The sequence below is a fragment of the Trypanosoma cruzi genome, genomic scaffold (assembly GCF_000209065.1).
Source record: "Trypanosoma cruzi strain CL Brener 1047053517131 genomic scaffold, whole genome shotgun sequence".
NCBI lineage: Eukaryota > Euglenozoa > Kinetoplastea > Trypanosomatida > Trypanosomatidae > Trypanosoma > Trypanosoma cruzi.
In genome coordinates, this window is record NW_001849574.1 from 249,245 (window position 1) to 264,880 (window position 15,636).

The 15,636-nt window shown below is 50.6% G+C and overlaps 9 protein-coding genes across 9 annotated transcripts, besides 12 other annotated features; all 9 read left to right on the forward strand.

Annotated features, from left to right (window-relative positions):
- Window positions 1-26: part of a sequence feature (GA-rich) that runs on past the window's edge.
- Window positions 1-15,636: part of a sequence feature (heterozygous, non-Esmeraldo-like haplotype) that runs on past the window's edge.
- On the forward strand, window positions 187-1,716 carry Tc00.1047053509053.100 (protein kinase, putative; the record flags this gene model as incomplete). The annotated part of the gene is made up of 1 exon (XM_808221.1): window positions 187-1,716. The coding sequence occupies one exon, from the start codon at window positions 187-189 to the stop codon at window positions 1,714-1,716; it is 1,530 nt and encodes a 509-aa protein (XP_813314.1).
- Window positions 1,882-1,902: a microsatellite.
- Tc00.1047053509053.110 (ubiquitin fusion degradation protein 2, putative) lies at window positions 2,192-5,230 on the forward strand (the record flags this gene model as incomplete). The annotated part of the gene is made up of 1 exon (XM_808222.1): window positions 2,192-5,230. The coding sequence occupies one exon, from the start codon at window positions 2,192-2,194 to the stop codon at window positions 5,228-5,230; it is 3,039 nt and encodes a 1,012-aa protein (XP_813315.1).
- Window positions 4,391-4,425: a microsatellite.
- Window positions 5,554-5,639: a sequence feature (A-rich).
- On the forward strand, window positions 5,974-7,458 carry Tc00.1047053509053.120 (hypothetical protein, conserved; the record flags this gene model as incomplete). Its single annotated transcript, XM_808223.1, has 1 exon — window positions 5,974-7,458. The coding sequence occupies one exon, from the start codon at window positions 5,974-5,976 to the stop codon at window positions 7,456-7,458; it is 1,485 nt and encodes a 494-aa protein (XP_813316.1).
- Window positions 7,701-7,734: a microsatellite.
- On the forward strand, window positions 7,888-8,895 carry Tc00.1047053509053.130 (DnaJ chaperone protein, putative; the record flags this gene model as incomplete). Its single annotated transcript, XM_808224.1, has 1 exon — window positions 7,888-8,895. The coding sequence occupies one exon, from the start codon at window positions 7,888-7,890 to the stop codon at window positions 8,893-8,895; it is 1,008 nt and encodes a 335-aa protein (XP_813317.1).
- Tc00.1047053509053.140 (hypothetical protein, conserved) lies at window positions 9,274-9,993 on the forward strand (the record flags this gene model as incomplete). Its single annotated transcript, XM_808225.1, has 1 exon — window positions 9,274-9,993. One exon carries the CDS (start codon window positions 9,274-9,276, stop codon window positions 9,991-9,993), a length of 720 nt encoding a protein of 239 aa, XP_813318.1.
- Window positions 10,109-10,160: a sequence feature (GA-rich).
- Window positions 10,320-10,346: a microsatellite.
- Tc00.1047053509053.150 (hypothetical protein, conserved) lies at window positions 10,529-11,317 on the forward strand (the record flags this gene model as incomplete). Its single annotated transcript, XM_808226.1, has 1 exon — window positions 10,529-11,317. One exon carries the CDS (start codon window positions 10,529-10,531, stop codon window positions 11,315-11,317), a length of 789 nt encoding a protein of 262 aa, XP_813319.1.
- Window positions 11,347-11,450: a sequence feature (T-rich).
- Tc00.1047053509053.160 (hypothetical protein, conserved) lies at window positions 11,550-11,987 on the forward strand (the record flags this gene model as incomplete). Its single annotated transcript, XM_808227.1, has 1 exon — window positions 11,550-11,987. One exon carries the CDS (start codon window positions 11,550-11,552, stop codon window positions 11,985-11,987), a length of 438 nt encoding a protein of 145 aa, XP_813320.1.
- Window positions 12,047-12,115: a sequence feature (A-rich).
- Window positions 12,352-12,779: a mobile genetic element.
- Tc00.1047053509053.170 (DREV methyltransferase, putative) lies at window positions 13,011-13,955 on the forward strand (the record flags this gene model as incomplete). The annotated part of the gene is made up of 1 exon (XM_808228.1): window positions 13,011-13,955. The coding sequence occupies one exon, from the start codon at window positions 13,011-13,013 to the stop codon at window positions 13,953-13,955; it is 945 nt and encodes a 314-aa protein (XP_813321.1).
- Window positions 14,198-14,234: a microsatellite.
- Window positions 14,434-15,636, forward strand: Tc00.1047053509053.179 (RNA-binding protein, putative; the record flags this gene model as incomplete). Its single annotated transcript, XM_808229.1, has 1 exon — window positions 14,434-15,636. A coding segment is annotated over one exon (1,203 nt), but the record flags the coding sequence as incomplete, so codon positions are not given.

Below are 15,636 nucleotides of genomic sequence, written 5' to 3' on the forward strand. Positions count from 1 at the left end.
AAAAAAAGAAAAAAGAAACGGAAGGAAGGCCAGTGGGGGAAAAAACAACCGGAGAGAACGTAGAAAAACAAACAAACGCAAACAATACACGCGAGGTTGGAGGGATTTTTTGTTGGCGCAGGCGTCAGTCCGCGCCTTCACTCACACTGAAGGACGGAAAACAACAACAGCAATAGAAGCGAAGTTATGTCGAGCAGCCCGGCGCCTGCCTGCCCAACGTTTGACCCGCAGCATCTCAACCTCCCTGACGCGGAGCCGGTGGGCTCCGGCGCTGTCTCGCAGGTTGTGCACAGCAAACTCAACTTTCCCCCATATACGCCCATAGCAGTGAAGATCGTTTCGAAGGTTCAATTGCTTCAGCAAAATAAGACCAACTCAGCGATGAACGAGAAACGGGCCCTTCTGGAGATGGGACCACATCCTTTTATTGTCCGCCTTTTTGGTACGGCGCAGTCAACAGATGAGTTGTACTTTGTAATGGAGCATCTCCCAAATGGGGATCTTCTGGAGCACATACGAACCTGTGCTTCGCGCCAGACAATTGAGGAACTTAGTGCGGAGTCCACATCAGATGCTTCTTCGCTGAGGGGGTCGTCACTTAAAGACACCGCCATTCGTTGTTTAAACTTTCATGACATTCAGCTCATAACGGCACAAATTGTGATGGGCCTTACGCGCGTCTTCAGGAAAGGTTTTGTCCTCCGTGATCTCAAACCCGAAAATATTGTGTTTGATCACAAGTACCGTGCATGCTTGGTTGACTTTGATACTGTGGATGTGGAAGGGACTTCTTTTCTCCCCAAGTCAAACGGTGGTGTCGCTTTGCCCGGGGGCGTCGCAGCCGATAAGAAGTGTAAAGCAAAGCGTCGGTTGACCGTTTCTGCTATACGAGAGATGCGGAAAATGTCGGCCCAGTTTTGCGGCACGGCACAATACGTTTCACCGGAAATGATTGGACAATGTCAGTGGAGTTACAGTAGTGACCTTTGGGCATTGGGGACGATTGTGTACGAGATGGTGTACGGTGTACACATGTTTGCAGGATGTAATGCATATGCAGTGATGAAGCGGGTGTTGGGAGGCGTTCATTCGGGGAATATCCCCTTTCCAAACGTGAATCTGGGGCCAGAGTCTGATGCCCTTGACCGCGTTAAGGACTTTATCTGTAGGCTTTGTCGCATAAATCCCACGGAGCGGCTGGGTGTCCATCCCGTCACCGGACAGTTTGACGAGGAGGCAATTCGGGGGCATCCGTTTTTTGGAGACTTCTCCTGGAGCCTACTAGATGAGCAGGTGCAGCACTACCGAGCTCCTGTTGTTTTGACAACTCCATCGGATTCAGGATCGGTGCGCACACCAGCCGTACAAGGTCCTCTGCACCCGCAATTGCTTGATGATGGCACGGCCTCTCTCAAGTCACGCTACCATGTTCTTCCAGTTCACAGTAAGGAGTATGCTGAGTATGTATTTGAGGCCACTGCTGACGCGAACCCATTTGAACGATGGATGCGGACGAAAGTGGAGGATCCAACCGGCGTATCCGACCATGAAACAACTAAACACAATGCAAGTTTTGTAGAGGACATGCCAATCGCCACACCCGTTAACGATGGGGACGTTGACGAAGAGAACTCGGACGAATATTCCGACGTTGTAGATGACGTTGGGATGCAGTTTTTTGGTGTGGTTCATCCGGACTTTTTGGACATTGCATAGTGGCATAGTTGCTTGCCTGTTTTTACCATTTTTTCCCCTCTTTTTTTTTTTGCTTCTTTAAAAAAAAAATTCTTGTTTCCGTTTATTGAGTCTGCGGCGTGACGATGTCGAGTGAGTTGCTACTGAAATTTGTAATATTCGATTATTATTTTTTCTCCTTCGACCTTTTTTTTTTTTTTTTTTTTTGTGCTCTTATTCTCATGGCAACATTGCTGCGTTGATGTTCTACCACTTTTTTTTTTCTGCGTGTGCACTTGGCTTCTTTGTTCCTGTGTGTTTTTTCTTTTTTTCTATTTTTCGTTTTATCTGAGAACCTTCGGGGAGTCTTTTTTTTTTTTTTTTAGAGGTAAAAAAAAGTTTTTTTTCTTGTTGTTGCTGCTGTCTTCCTGACCTGTACGGCTTACGGCGAACGCAGGCGAATTGTGAGGGAGCGCAAAGGGAGAGTGAGTGAGGGGGGATATTGACGTGAGCAGTCATGCTGGAGATCAATGGCCTGGCGCATTTACTCTCCCTCACGAGGGAACAGCCCATTGTTGTGGTCGCCTTCTACGCGGAATGGTGCGGGCCGTGCCAGCGGGTCAAGCCGCAGTACGCGGCGCTGGGCGAACGATACAAATCTACCGTGACATTCTGCAGGTGCAACATTGACCGCAACCCCGACTGTGTCGAGAGGTTTGGCGTGCGGAGCGTCCCTAAATTTATGGTTTGGTCCGGCGGCGGTTGGCACGCGGTTGGTTTTGACGGGCAGTTGGGGGAGCTGGAGAGACACATTGATCGGGCAGTTGAGACGCACCGCACATCATCGGCATCAAACGGGGACCATACGTTGGGTAATCTGCATCGTGTTTTGGCAAGGCAGATGCAATCATTGGCACGGGCCGTTGCTTCCGCGCACGATGAAACCGCAATGGTGCGGGAGGCATGCGAAGCTGTATGCAACACACTTGAGCAGGACACTGAGAGGCGGCCCTTCGGTGCCGCCATGCTGCCATATTTTGCCTCGAATGAATTTAACGCGGCGGCAGTAGATGCTCTTTTTGCACACTTTGCTACAAGGCCTGAACCACGCTGTAGTGATGGTGAATATATTATCAATGGGGCCCTGAGCAACCTCATTGAGTTTTTTCTCTCCACCACACTGGACAACACGAGGGAGTTGAATGTGCTGCGGCAGGCGCTTTACGCTCTTGTTTCTTGCACCGCGACCTTGCAAATTCTTGTACGCTCACATTTATTTTACAACGACTCACTGTCTTCTGGCCTGCAACTGGAATATGGCACAGTGTTGGGCGCGCTGTTGGGCGTCTCCACCCAAATCCGCAGTCACCGCCTGCTTCCTCCTTATTCCATGTCATCGGAGCGGGCTCAATTGATGAGTATGTTTTCCACTGAGGTGGATGATCATTCAAAACAGATATCTGATTTACAGTTTCAAATGCAAGCGTCCTGCGCCGGAAACAAACGCATTATCCTGGCGCTTCTGCAAGCCAAGGTGTCACGTGAGCCAACGCTTCGCTATATTGGTACTGCCCTGCGGCTGAATGCAGGATACACCAAAACAGTGCATCATAATTTGCCCTTATCCTCGCGGTATTTCATGACTCAGTTGAATGATGTGCTCTTGGAGGCTGCCCTTCCTTTGTTTGAAAAGGCCTACGATCCCACCACTATTCCTCCCTTCTATGTACTGGAGGACAATGCGGACAACACAGTGGTGGATTTTGGCGAAGATGTGGAGCGCATTGTCCACTACGATGAGAGCCATCCCCTACCTCCATTTCCCGCACTGAGTGAGCCATTCAAGCCTTCGGTGCATCTGTTCTTTCTCGTTGCTCGTTCGATCATGTTGAGCGCGGGAGTAATGATTGAGACTCATCAGCGAGTTGAACAAGATTTGGCGCATCCACAGTTGCCACCTGAGCAACGTGCAGTGTATGTGGCGGAGAAGTCACTCATTGAGGGGCTGATCGGCTCCGAGAATCTCGGCCGAAAACGTGTGCAGGTTCTTAACGGCATCGCCGCCTGGCTTGTGAGGCTCATGAATGTCTCACCGGGCGGGGTACTCTCAAAGGAGCCGCCAGAAGAATGGAAATATTTGCCCCAGCAACTGGTGGATTTGGTCATCCTGGGCGTAAAAATGGCGCCGCTGGAATACTTTGATCTGGAGCACATTGTTTCCTTGATGCTGGTACTGATGGGTAACACAACCTATTTCCCCAAGCCACATACACACGCTCTTTTTCCATCTTTCCTAACCCGTCTGCTGCAAAATGAGGAGACGAAACGAGCCCTGACATCGCATCGATGGTTCACGCAGCACATTGTTCGGAGTTGTGTTTTATGTTATATTGCCGTGGAGAAGTCTACATATGAAAAAGTCTCTGTGCGTTATATGCTCTCTTACTGTACAAAGTCGTTCCTCATGTTTGACTCGTTGTGTCAGCCTGTCCGTGAGGAGTTTGAGGTGGATGGCACCATATTGGAACGGTTTTCACACATGGTGACTGCGGATGTCAACGAGGCTGTTGACCAACTCGTTGAGACGCTTACGCAGATGAATCGAATGGTAAAGGAGGGGGCGGATTTGAGTGTGAGCGCCCGTGCGTCTCTCAGCAACAACGGTGAAAACATTCGCAGGGGCAACGCACAGAGAAGACAAGAAGGAATGGCGACGAGCAACAGCAATAACAATAACAACCAGAACAACAATTTTCGGAGCGCAGATGGAAACGTAAACGAGGAGGAGGCGGAGGCCGACGGTGATGACGGTGAGGCGCCGCTGACGTACCATCAGCTGGGCTTGGGACTGCGGGAACGAATTCTTCTTTTTGAGGCAAGCATGAATTTGTTTATTCAGCTGGCCATCAGCTTCTCGAAAGGTGTGGCGCAGAACATGGTGGCGCAGCAGATCAGCCAGATGTTGGCTCGCAGCCTTGTTAGTTTTGCTGGTGCCGAGAGCAAAAACTTGAAGATTGAGTACCCCGAACGCTACAACTTTCGTCCCCGCGAGATTCTCAACCGCCTGGTGGATTGTTTGTCACAATTTCGACGTTTTCAGAACTTCATGCGCTCCCTGTGCAACTGCGGCGTCCCGCTGAGAGAAATTCTACAGGCGATAGAAACGGTGACGGAGCGTGGCCTGGTGGGCGAGCACCTCATCTGGAAGCTGAGGGAAATTGCGTCGACTCTCGAGACCATCTCTCAAGAAGTTCAGGACGACGAGGCGCTGTGGGATGAGGCGCCGGACTTTGCGGTGGACGCATTGCTGCTGACGCCACTACTACATCCGGTGGCGCTTCCAGCCGACGTGAAGGACCTGAACGATCTTGTGTATGTGAACGAGGACACAATCCATCATGTCCTTCTCTCTGAGAGCAAGCATCCCTTCACGAAGGAATATCTGGACGAGAACATGGTGAAGGAGTTTAACGCACGGGAGGATGTCACGGAGGCTCGAAGGAATCTGCAGGATCGCATTGCGAAGTGGATGAAGGCGGCAAAGGAGAAACGCTAGGATGGAATGTTTTTTGTCTGCGCTTTTTTTTGGTTGGCATGGCCAATTGACTGTACAAGCAGATCTATAATTTGATGTGAACGTGGCTTTTTCCTCTTTTTTGTTCCTGGAGGCAGGGGTGCTGGTGTCGATTATCTTTTTTTTCCTCTCTCGTGCCCCGGGCCCGGGCTACACGCATATGTAGGCGCCAGGAGACATGATGATGTGGTGGTGTTGAGTGGGGGATGAGAGCAGCCGTCTTTTTTGTTTTTCTCCGTTTCTTTTTCTTTTAGTGTTTGCTGCTTGGACCATTTTCATTGAAGCGCAAACACCAGCCAACACTCGAGAGGAAAATAACAGTCAAGGAAGGAAAAGAAAAGAAGAACAACTCAACAACAACAAAACAAAACAACAGAAAGAAGGAAAGAAAGCATGAGTAGCGAATGGAGCAGTGCGAGGATTTTACTTAAAAAAAATGCCTTTTTTTTTTTCTTTTCTATGAGCCGAAACGTGACCGCCTCCCACCTTTCCGTTTCTTTGTGTCTACATGTTTGTCTGTCTCTGCATGTGCTTTGTTGTCATTATCCCCCTCACTTTTTCACCGCCCCCTTTTTTTCTTGTTTTGACGCGTGTAGTCTTTGTTCCCCACCCGTCGCCCACAGTCGTGGAAGGGAAAAAAGTCTAAAAGAAAAGGAAAGGCGTCCGGAATTTTTCTTTTTTCTTCTTTTTGTCCCTGGAGGGGGAAGCGTCTTTCTTTTTATTTCATGTTTTTTGTGGACCGTTGTTGGCTTGGGCGATGGGGCCACCGCGACTTCTTGCGTGGGCGAACCAAACGCGCTGGGGCTATTCATACCCGTCACACACACGGCAGCCAAGGACGGTACAAGCGTCTGTCGGATAACTTTGGTTTGCGTGACGGTCGCCGGCACGCGTGGAATCATATGAAGGGTGGTCTGGGCGTCAAGCTGGGCGGTGGACTGTTTGGTCTGCGCATTCCGCGTCAGCACGCTCTCTCCAGCATGTCGCGGGAGGAGTACGAGGTTGCCATCCACGGCCATCCTAACATCACAAATCCCTATCGACATTGCATGTATGAGCACCCGGACTTGAAGGGCGTGATGCGAAATGCGTCTTTGGATGTACATGTGGTGCTGCTTATGCCCCGAGTACCGCGTGTCACTACGACTGCTGTGGCGGAGGAAGTGCCTCCGTTATGGGATGAGTTGCTTCATCATTTGGGCGAGAACATCCGGACGGAGTGTTGGTCGTCGGGTCACAGCGACAGTATTAGTAGTAGTATTAGTACTAGTAGCGTTAAGACTTATTTTGCAACGTTGTCTTCCTCCGTTTTGTGTCGTGATGCAACACACGATGCATTGCGCGGTGCTGCGGCATCTCTCTTTAAGGATCTCATGAGGGGTGCGAAACTTCGTCCACCATCTTTTGAGGTTTTGGGAAGAAGACACGAAACGAGACGCATACCATTACTTGGCGCTTCCTTTTCGACGTCTGCGGTGCTTCCAACGAGGACTGGCGCTGCGATAACGTCTTCCACATTGCTGTTGCGCATGAGACAAGGAGAATTGCCCCGGAATGCTTCACATGATTGGGAGAAGAGAGGGCTTGTGTGCTGTTCAGTGAGCCCGTCCATGCCTGTTGCTGTGACCTCCTCCAGCGGTGTTGTCCAGCGTGGAGTGCAACAGCTTCTGCGGGATCTGCGACAGTCATGTCCCCATGCCCTAAATTTGTGTATTCGTCTGGAGGAATTTCTACCCGCAGGGGATGAGGAGGCCGAGGGGCATGCGGCAAAGACGACACCGGCAAATTCCCCTCGGAAATTGTTGCGGGAGGAAATGGACCCAGACGAGGTCGGCGTGTGGAAGAGACCTGCAGCGACGGTTGATGCCCTCATGCGATGGCAATATTTTAACTGGGATCCTCGTGCACACAGCAAGGATGAATTGCCACACCACAGAAGGTGTCAGTCTGTGCACATCTTCGTGGACGCCTCGAGGATAAAAGGGAAGAATGCTTCTTCCACGACGGATTTAGCCGGCACTCGACGCCACTCCGCAGCGCGCTCGTTGATGCCTCCACGGTTTTCGGAGAAGTTAGAGGAGATGAACTTTAAGCGTGTGAGCCACAGGGGCCTTGCTGAGACGTTTGCGGCGCTGCGGAGGTGGTCGGTGGATTCTCACTGGCATGCCATCGAAGGGCGGAGAAGAACACTTTACGGGAGAAGCGAATAAACATTCCCATTTGCACTGATACTCAGTCACTTGGAAAAAAAAGAAAAGGGGATAAAGGTGATCCGAATTCATTTCATGTGACTCTCAGGCGACGCATTGATTGGGGCGGAGTGGGATAGAGGAAGGCAGGAGGATATACTTTTATTTTGATTTATACATCAAAATGCGCGGACCTGTGGCTGATTGATGACTCTCTGCGCCGTGCCAGTGCCGGTTTGTTTCGCACGGTGATGGTCTTAAAATTTTTTTTTATCTTTATTTTTTATTTTCATTTTTTGCTTTTGGGAAGAGTTGTACGCGTAATTGAAGGGAATTGTGTGGGTGTGGGTTCTCGGCGAGGTCGAGACACCGGTCAGAGGTTGCTCTGGAGAGATAAGGGTTTTTGTTCGCTGGCTGGGGGCGTGAGTGCAGATTGGGAGGCGCTGCGCAATGTACAGTGGTACTTTTTGCGGGACTTTGGGACGCACTCTTTCATTACTGCCGCAGCGGTGGTGCTGTGTGACTCCGCATAGCAGCTTGCATGTGGCTGTGCGGCTTGTGAGCAGCTCGGGCATTCCGATTGCAAATTACTACAAGCGCCTCGGCGTCGACTGCGCGGCAACGGCGGAGGAGATGAAGGCCGCGTACCGGCGCCGCGCACTGGAATGCCACCCTGATGTGGTGAGCGACGATCAAAAGGCACGGGCGGAAATGGAGTTTCGCGCCATTTCTGAGGCATACGACGTGCTGATGGATCCTCAAAAGCGTTCAGAGCATGACAAGTCCCTTGGACTGGATCGGGTGGCTTCGCAAAAAACAACGGCAGAGAGGCAAGGCTCGGCGGCAGCAGAAGCGTCGACCTCCTCCAGAGTTTCTTCGACGCGTCGTCGGAAGCCGTTTGTGCGCGGTGATGCGGAACGCAAGTTTCGTGAAGCGTTTCATGGCATGTCTATTGATCAGGTCATATTTCAGGAGCGATTGCGGCAGCGCCGGGAAGGTAAAAAGCAGCATGGGGAGGCGGCGTCTCCTTCTTCTCGCGAGGAGTCGTTTCGGCGTGTTCTGGTGGATGCCGCGGAGCGATTCTCTGAAAAGGTGCGGCGGCAGTACGGTCCCAGTATGTTGCGGCACGTGAAGTTGCAGTCGGTGCCACCTAGTGGCCCACGGCCGCCGCCCTCTGATTACATGCCATTTCGCCCGTTTTATGGCTGGTTTGCGCCAGAGGGCGTCCGCACAGTGCCCGAGCCAAGGATGGGCCCCACATCACACGTAAATGAGGAAAATGTGGAGTTCGAGGGGCCATCGACACCTACGCGGAGGGATCTGCCGAAACATTTCCCGACCGTGAGAGCGTTGGATGGCTCTGTCATGAGTCGGGCCGATGCGATGCGGCACCTCGAGAGAGAACGAAATGCGCCGTATAATATGGGGAAACTGTACTCGTACCACCGACCATATTGACATGTGTCATCATTCCTTATTCCCGTGTTTAAAGTGGACAATCTGGGTCTGTGTGCTCTGGTGTTGGTGGGAGACGAGTCGCGTATCCTCTGAGAGAAATACGCAGATTTATTCCTATTGTGTTTGCGTGGTTGGAGAGAATTACATGAATTTATTTTTAAAAAGCGTCTAAGTCTGCTTTTTTTTTTTTTGTGTGTGTGTGTGTTGTTGGACCATTTTTTTCTTTTTTTCTTAAGCCTTTAGGACTCCCACCCCATCCGCTTACGAGCAAACACCGAAGGGCACGTTCATACACGCGAGTTGAGTCGATACACGACTTAAAATCAACAAGGGGAAGCAAAAACATAGGAATAAAATTGTACAACGAATACGCAAACAATGCGCCGTCATGCTTTGAAGCGTGTCATGATGTCTGTCCCGGCTGCATCGGCCATCGCCGCGCCAAACCGAGGCATTTTCACTGCATGGGGGTCTATTCCGCTTGAGGCCTGGGCGTCGCAGGAGCCCTGGCTAACGCGCATCAGCAGCATGTCAAAGTATCGTAGCTTTGAGTTTTTTCATGTGCCGGAGGTTGAGGCCCCGGAGGACGTTCAACTCTCTGCGGTGGAGAAGTACCTGCTCAGTTGCGTGGAGGACGACACCAACCGTCTGCTGAATTTATCCTGGACTTATGGTTTTGACTCCTTCTGGAGCGACCGCGTGTACTCCCATGACGTCCTCTTTCAGATTTTGTATCAGCACAACTACCCTATCTACAAGTTCTTTTTTGGCGACTGCTCGAGCAACGAGGAAGGACGAAAATATATTGAGAAGAAACTGAATTATCTTAAGTCCGTGTTGCAATGGGCAGTGATGACGGAGAGGTGCTACACGACCATTGCGAAGGCCAGATTCACGCTGCAGCGTGAGGTCTGGAATTCGTTGGAGCGTGAGCGGTACTTAATGGGATGCGTGGAGGCCCTGGAAGAATTCAAGAAGGAGGTGCCGAGGGAGTTTGCCGAGAAGGCCATTGGGGAACTTGAAACCGAACTCAGCTCCGTGCGGCACTGGGTGTGGGACTGCCCCAATGCGAAGCGATTATACAAACAACTGTCATGAGCGAGGACTGGAGGGACCGGGTGGGTGGTGCGTTGCAATTTTGCGCAGGGAGGAGGAGGGGGAGAGCAGCATACAAGCAAAAATGTAGTATTTTAAAAAATAATGAGTGGAGGGCGGAAGGAAAAGGAAAAGGAAAAGAAGGGTAAGGGGAAAAAAGAAATGTAAAGAGAGCCATGTATGAGTGGTGAGGGGGAATGTGGTGTCGCGGTGTAGAAATTTACGTGTGCGGTCATGAAGAGCGTATTTTTTTTCTTATTTGTTCCCTCCCCCCCCTTTTTTTTTTTTGCTCTCTTTCTTTTACTTTTAATTGTCACTTTCTTCTTGGATTTTTTGTCTTTTTTTTTTTTTTTTTTGATATTTCTGCACGCCTTTTTTTTCTTCTTTTCGAAGGGGTAGGCAAGCGGAGCCAGCACCATCGCATCGGGGGCGGCTGGGGTTGTGACTGCCGTTTTTTGACTTCTTGACAGCACCGTGGCGTTTTTTTTTTCCTTCTTTTTTTCCCCCATGGACAAGCAGGCAGGCAGAGAAGACACAGATGAGAGGTGAATTGTCTCGTTGTATACGTGCAATTGCGGCGCGCAGCTGCCCAAAATTTCTTTCTCTGCATTCTGGTGTGGGTACCTCGCCTGCTGGTGGAATAGCATCACTTGTTTGCTCACAAGAGGGGGAAGACATGATGTCTTTTGGTCTCTCATGTGCACATCGCTTCTTCTTTTGCCAAAAGAGGGGACGTGGCGCTGCTGTTGCTTCCACTTCAATTGTGGGTGTTCGCCGTTGGTTCTGCGGCCAAATGCCGAGTCTGGCGGTTGGTGCTGTGGGTTGTGCTGCGCTCCGTCTGCAGTGCTGTTGCTCGCACATTAGCTCCTTCAAGCAGGAGGGATATTACCGCTTTGCACAGCTGCGCGACATACAAATAGATGCAAACTGCTACAGTTTTCTCATGGTGCGTGGCGGTGGGCCTGGGGGTCAGGGGGCAAACAGCAGCAGCAACAAGGTGGAGCTGCGTGCCAGCATCGTTGCCCTTAGTGAACAATTTGACGGGGAGCTCATTCAAAGACTGAAGGAAAACGAGCGTGGCAAGGCGCTTACCGCGGACGAAGCGCTGATCGTCATTTCAAGCCATGACTACCGCAGTGCGCATCAGAACAAGGAGGTCTGTCTGCGGCGTCTGCGGGAAATGATTCAAAGAGCCTCATGGGTGCCGCCGTTGGAGAAGAAACCCATCGAGCGCCCCACAACGATCATAACGGCGCAGAAGGCGGAGCGGCGAAAGAAGGGCTCGATGAGGAAGATGCAACGAACAGCACGTAAGGGCCTCTGGTGATGAATGGAGCTTGCACGCCATTCAATTCCTTCTTTTTTTATTTTTATTCATCTTCTTATTTTGTCATCAGTCCACTTTTCATTGTATCTTTTATTCCTTTGGGTTTATTACTATTTTCTTCTTTTTTTTTACTCCCGCCATCCGTGGCGGGCTCAACAGCGGAAAGGAAACTTGCGATCCATTGAGTGTAAGAGGCGGGTGCGCATTCATCCGTTGCTGGGGGTTGTGGGGGATGCTGAGGCGGTTCTCGCGACGTCTTGCGCCGCGTGCAAAGCACCACGATGAGTTGGTGAAGATGTGGAGGGAAAGCCCGCGGGGGGTGGACAAGGCCAGTGAGGAGAGCGGACTGCGCTTCCGCGACACCCGACCAACCCCGCAGAATGAACCCGATGATGCAAAGCGTCGTCGTCTCATCTACCAATCCGCGTACCGCGGCATGGTGGAGATGGATATCATTCTGGGCGCGTTCTCCCGCCACAGTCTTGAGGGCATGCCACGCGAGCAGCTGGACGAGTATGACACGATTCTCCGACACTTTGATAGCGATTTGTTCAAGTGGCTTGTGATGGACGAGAAGCCGCCTGCATCCGTGGCATGTATGTCAACATACAAAGTACTGCAGGAGTTCGTGAAGGGTGGGCGGGAAAGGCTGCTAGGCCAGGCTGTGTAGCAAACTTTGTCCGCTGCACATATGGAAATATGATGCCCGAAAGGAGTCCACAGTGAAATAAGACAAAAAAAGAAAGAAAAGAAAAAAGGCAAAAACAAAAAAATGACTGAAATAAACAACAACAAAAAAAGACGTCTGTGACAGTTTCAACGTGTGAGGGAACGAAGTTGCGTGTGGCTTGTGTGCGGGAGGGGAGCGGCAGTTTTTTGACCTCTTTTTTGGTTTGTGACCCTTTCACGCGTAGTGCTGACGCTGCGTTGGCTACGAGCACTGCGGTTTGATGCCGCAGCGGGTTGTTGTTGCCTTCTCTTCTGTGGCCACCCTTTTTTTTTCTCCCTCTTATTTGCATTTTTTTATTATTATTAGGAGCTTGTGAAAAGAATGATCGCGGGAGAGCTGGCTAACCTAATGAATGTATGTGTATATCCTGATAAACGAAGGCATTCTTTATGATACTTTCCACCGTATGAATCTTTTGGGAAGAACGCGACTTTGTAGGGGCAGGGAGCCGATAGAGGCCAGATAATATTTGTTTTGCCATCCCACCCTAACCCCCTTTTGATTCCCACCACGCGGCGGGGTCTTGTGGCTGGAGGACCCCAAAGTCTGCCACTTCGTAAGTAATAATATTCAAATCCTAACTGAGGGCAAGGACCATGCTGGTGGTGCACAGAATTCTATATATTGAATGGAAATAAAACATTCAAACAATTAACTAACGAACTCTTTTTCCTAACTTGTTTGGTTTCCATAGATAATTTCAGGATCCGGCCAGCTGCCCGGAAGATTATTCCGGTTTCTTTTGCTTGTTGTGTCTGTTGTGGATTCCGTCATTTGTATGTGATCTCCCTTTCCAACACATGTCTTTTTCTTTGGTATGTTCGCTCTTTGCGTGTCCGCAGTGTACATCTTTGAAATGGGCGCATCTTTGATCGAATATTTTTATTTTTATTTCTCCATCTTTTTTGTTGTTATTGTTATGTGAATACATGCTACACATTCACCACAAGGAGCGGGGGAAAAATGGCACCCAACATCATGGATGACTTGTCAGTCTACGGGAACGGCCGCAGGAAGAAGCCTCCTTTCAGCTACACACCGAATCTGGTGTGTCTGCCAAATCACATTGTATCAAAGCATGTGAGTATGTGCATGGATGAGGAGACGACCGAGTGGCTGAGGCTCGCAGGTGATGTGAGCGTCATGAAGACGTTACTGTCCGGTATTTTGCGCGCCTTTTTTTCCCAAACAACATCCAACGGGATACTGAACCGCGGCGGCATGTTTGTCATGTCTACGGCACAGGCTGCGCAGCTGCTGTTGGGCAACGGGAATGACCAGCGCAGCTCAACGTCACCGCCGTTTGGGACACTTTTGGATATCGGCGCCGGTGATGGCGGCGTCACATCACGGCTGCAGCCACTGTTCCAGCACGTAACAGTCACCGAATATTCGATTCCCATGCGATGGCGTCTGTGGCAGCGTGGCTACGAGGTGCTTCCTTACCAAGATCCGTTTAGGCACAAGGATGGCTCTCGGCGGTACTACGATGTAATTGCATGCCTCAATGTCTTGGATCGCGCCGATAAGCCACTTGAGCTGCTTCAGTCTATGCGTGACTCGCTATCGCCCAATGGAATACTTCTTCTTGCGGTTGTTTTGCCGTGGTGCCCCTTTGTCGAGAATGGAATCAGGCAGCGACGCCCTACGGAGACACTGCCAATGGAGGGAGGCGAATGCTGTCGAGGCGCAAGTTACGAGGATTCTCTTCAACGTCTTGTGGATAATGTCTTAATTCCCTGTGGATTTAAATTGGATCGCTGGTGCAAGTTGCCGTACTTCTGCGAGGGTAATCTCAGGGTGGAGTACGCGGTTCTTCATGATGCGGTCTTTGTCCTTACAAGGAGTGACGGGGACGCATCCTCCGCGGAAAAAGAACACGAGCACAAAGAAGGGACAGATGCATGAATGAAGGCTTGAGAAACGGAGGATGCATGTATCCCAGACGTTGTTTAATATCTAACCACGACATGGTTTTTATTATCTCAGGTCTTTTTTATTCTTATGCCTTTTTTTTTTTTTGTTAGTCTACCCTACTATTCAAGGTTGTCTTTTTGCAAAAAGGACCAGAAATGGCGCAAGAGGAGGGGGTGTTTTTGTTATTATGCATGTTTGTCTCCCCTCACCCCACTCTTTTTTTTTTTTTTTTGCAAAAACAAAATGAAAAAGAAAAACAACAACAGAAACTTTGACGGGACCACACAAAGACGTTTGAATTTATTTATTCATTTATTTTTCTTTGTGTTGTTGGTGTTGTTTTTGTAACTCTCTGAGCAATGACTGCCTTCTCTTCTCGTTTTCTGTGTGTGTCCACCGTTGTTCTTGACTGGTTGTCCAAATGGTGCAGATTCTTCAGGTTTTTTTTTTCTCTTAAGGGTTTGTAGGGATGAGTGGGCCACTGCAGAAGCCCGGGGGTTTTATTCCACGACCGCCAGGGATGCCGCCGCTGCCACCCGGCTTTAAAATACCGCCGGGCATGACGCCACCGTCCGCGCCGCCCATGCCGCCAGGAATGGCTTCCATGCCACCCAACATGCGTGTGGGGGCGCCGCCACAGCCAAGAATACAGGTTGGGAATGACGGCTCTGCTGGTGTTGCGCCGCCCGTGCCGATGCCTCCCGGTGGATACACCATGCCCCCAGGTCGTTATCCACAGCCACCTGCTCACTTGGTTCCAAGACCGCGGGGGGACGTGGAACACGGATTTCAGAATCATCAGCAATTGCTTCCGCCTGGTCTCGTGCGTAACCCAAATGAGATGTATGCGGCAAGAGATGACCACGCCCCGGTGTTGTTGCCCGGTGCTGATCCGCATGGGTATCCGGCATCATCCTACCCCCAAGGGCCGTATGGAGGGGCTGTGGGACCTGAGGCTGGGGATCATCGGGGTGGGCACCTTTACAGGGGCCGACGAGAGGATGAATTACGAGAACCAACCAACACCGTCTGGGTAGGAAATCTTGATTTGCACGAGCATACTGAGGAAGCCTTGAGACGCGAATTTTCTGAATTTGGAGGGGTCATACGTATTGCAAGGGTTCCGGATAAGAGTTATTGTTTTGTGCACTTTCGTTATGTTGAGGAGGCTCGGAACGCTGTGGAGGCACTCAGTGCACGAGGTTCTTTGGGCAGAGCGCGATTCAACTATGGAAAAATGTTTGAGTATACACAGGAGGAGTTGGAGATGCCCAGAGATGTCACCGGTCACAGGCCTTCTCGCCGAGGACGTGAAGAGGATCGACACGATAACGATGATAGGCGGCGTCGATCCCGCCGGGAGGAAGAACGCATGGAACCCACAAACGTTTTGTGGCTGGGCGATTTGCCTCCTACCGTCTCTAATGAAGAGTTAAATGAGAACTTTAAGGTGTTTGGTAAAATTAAGACCATTTCACGCTTGGATAGCAGGAACATGGCATTTATCCACTTTGAAACCATTGAGGATTGCACACAGGCTTTGGACTTGATGCGGGATCAGCCTATTGGCGGAGCGCGGGTGGTATTAAACTACGGTCGGGCGCAGCGTAACCAAACCTCCACGGAGACAGGCTTGACACCAGATGGCATTCCAGTCAATGAAACTCCCACC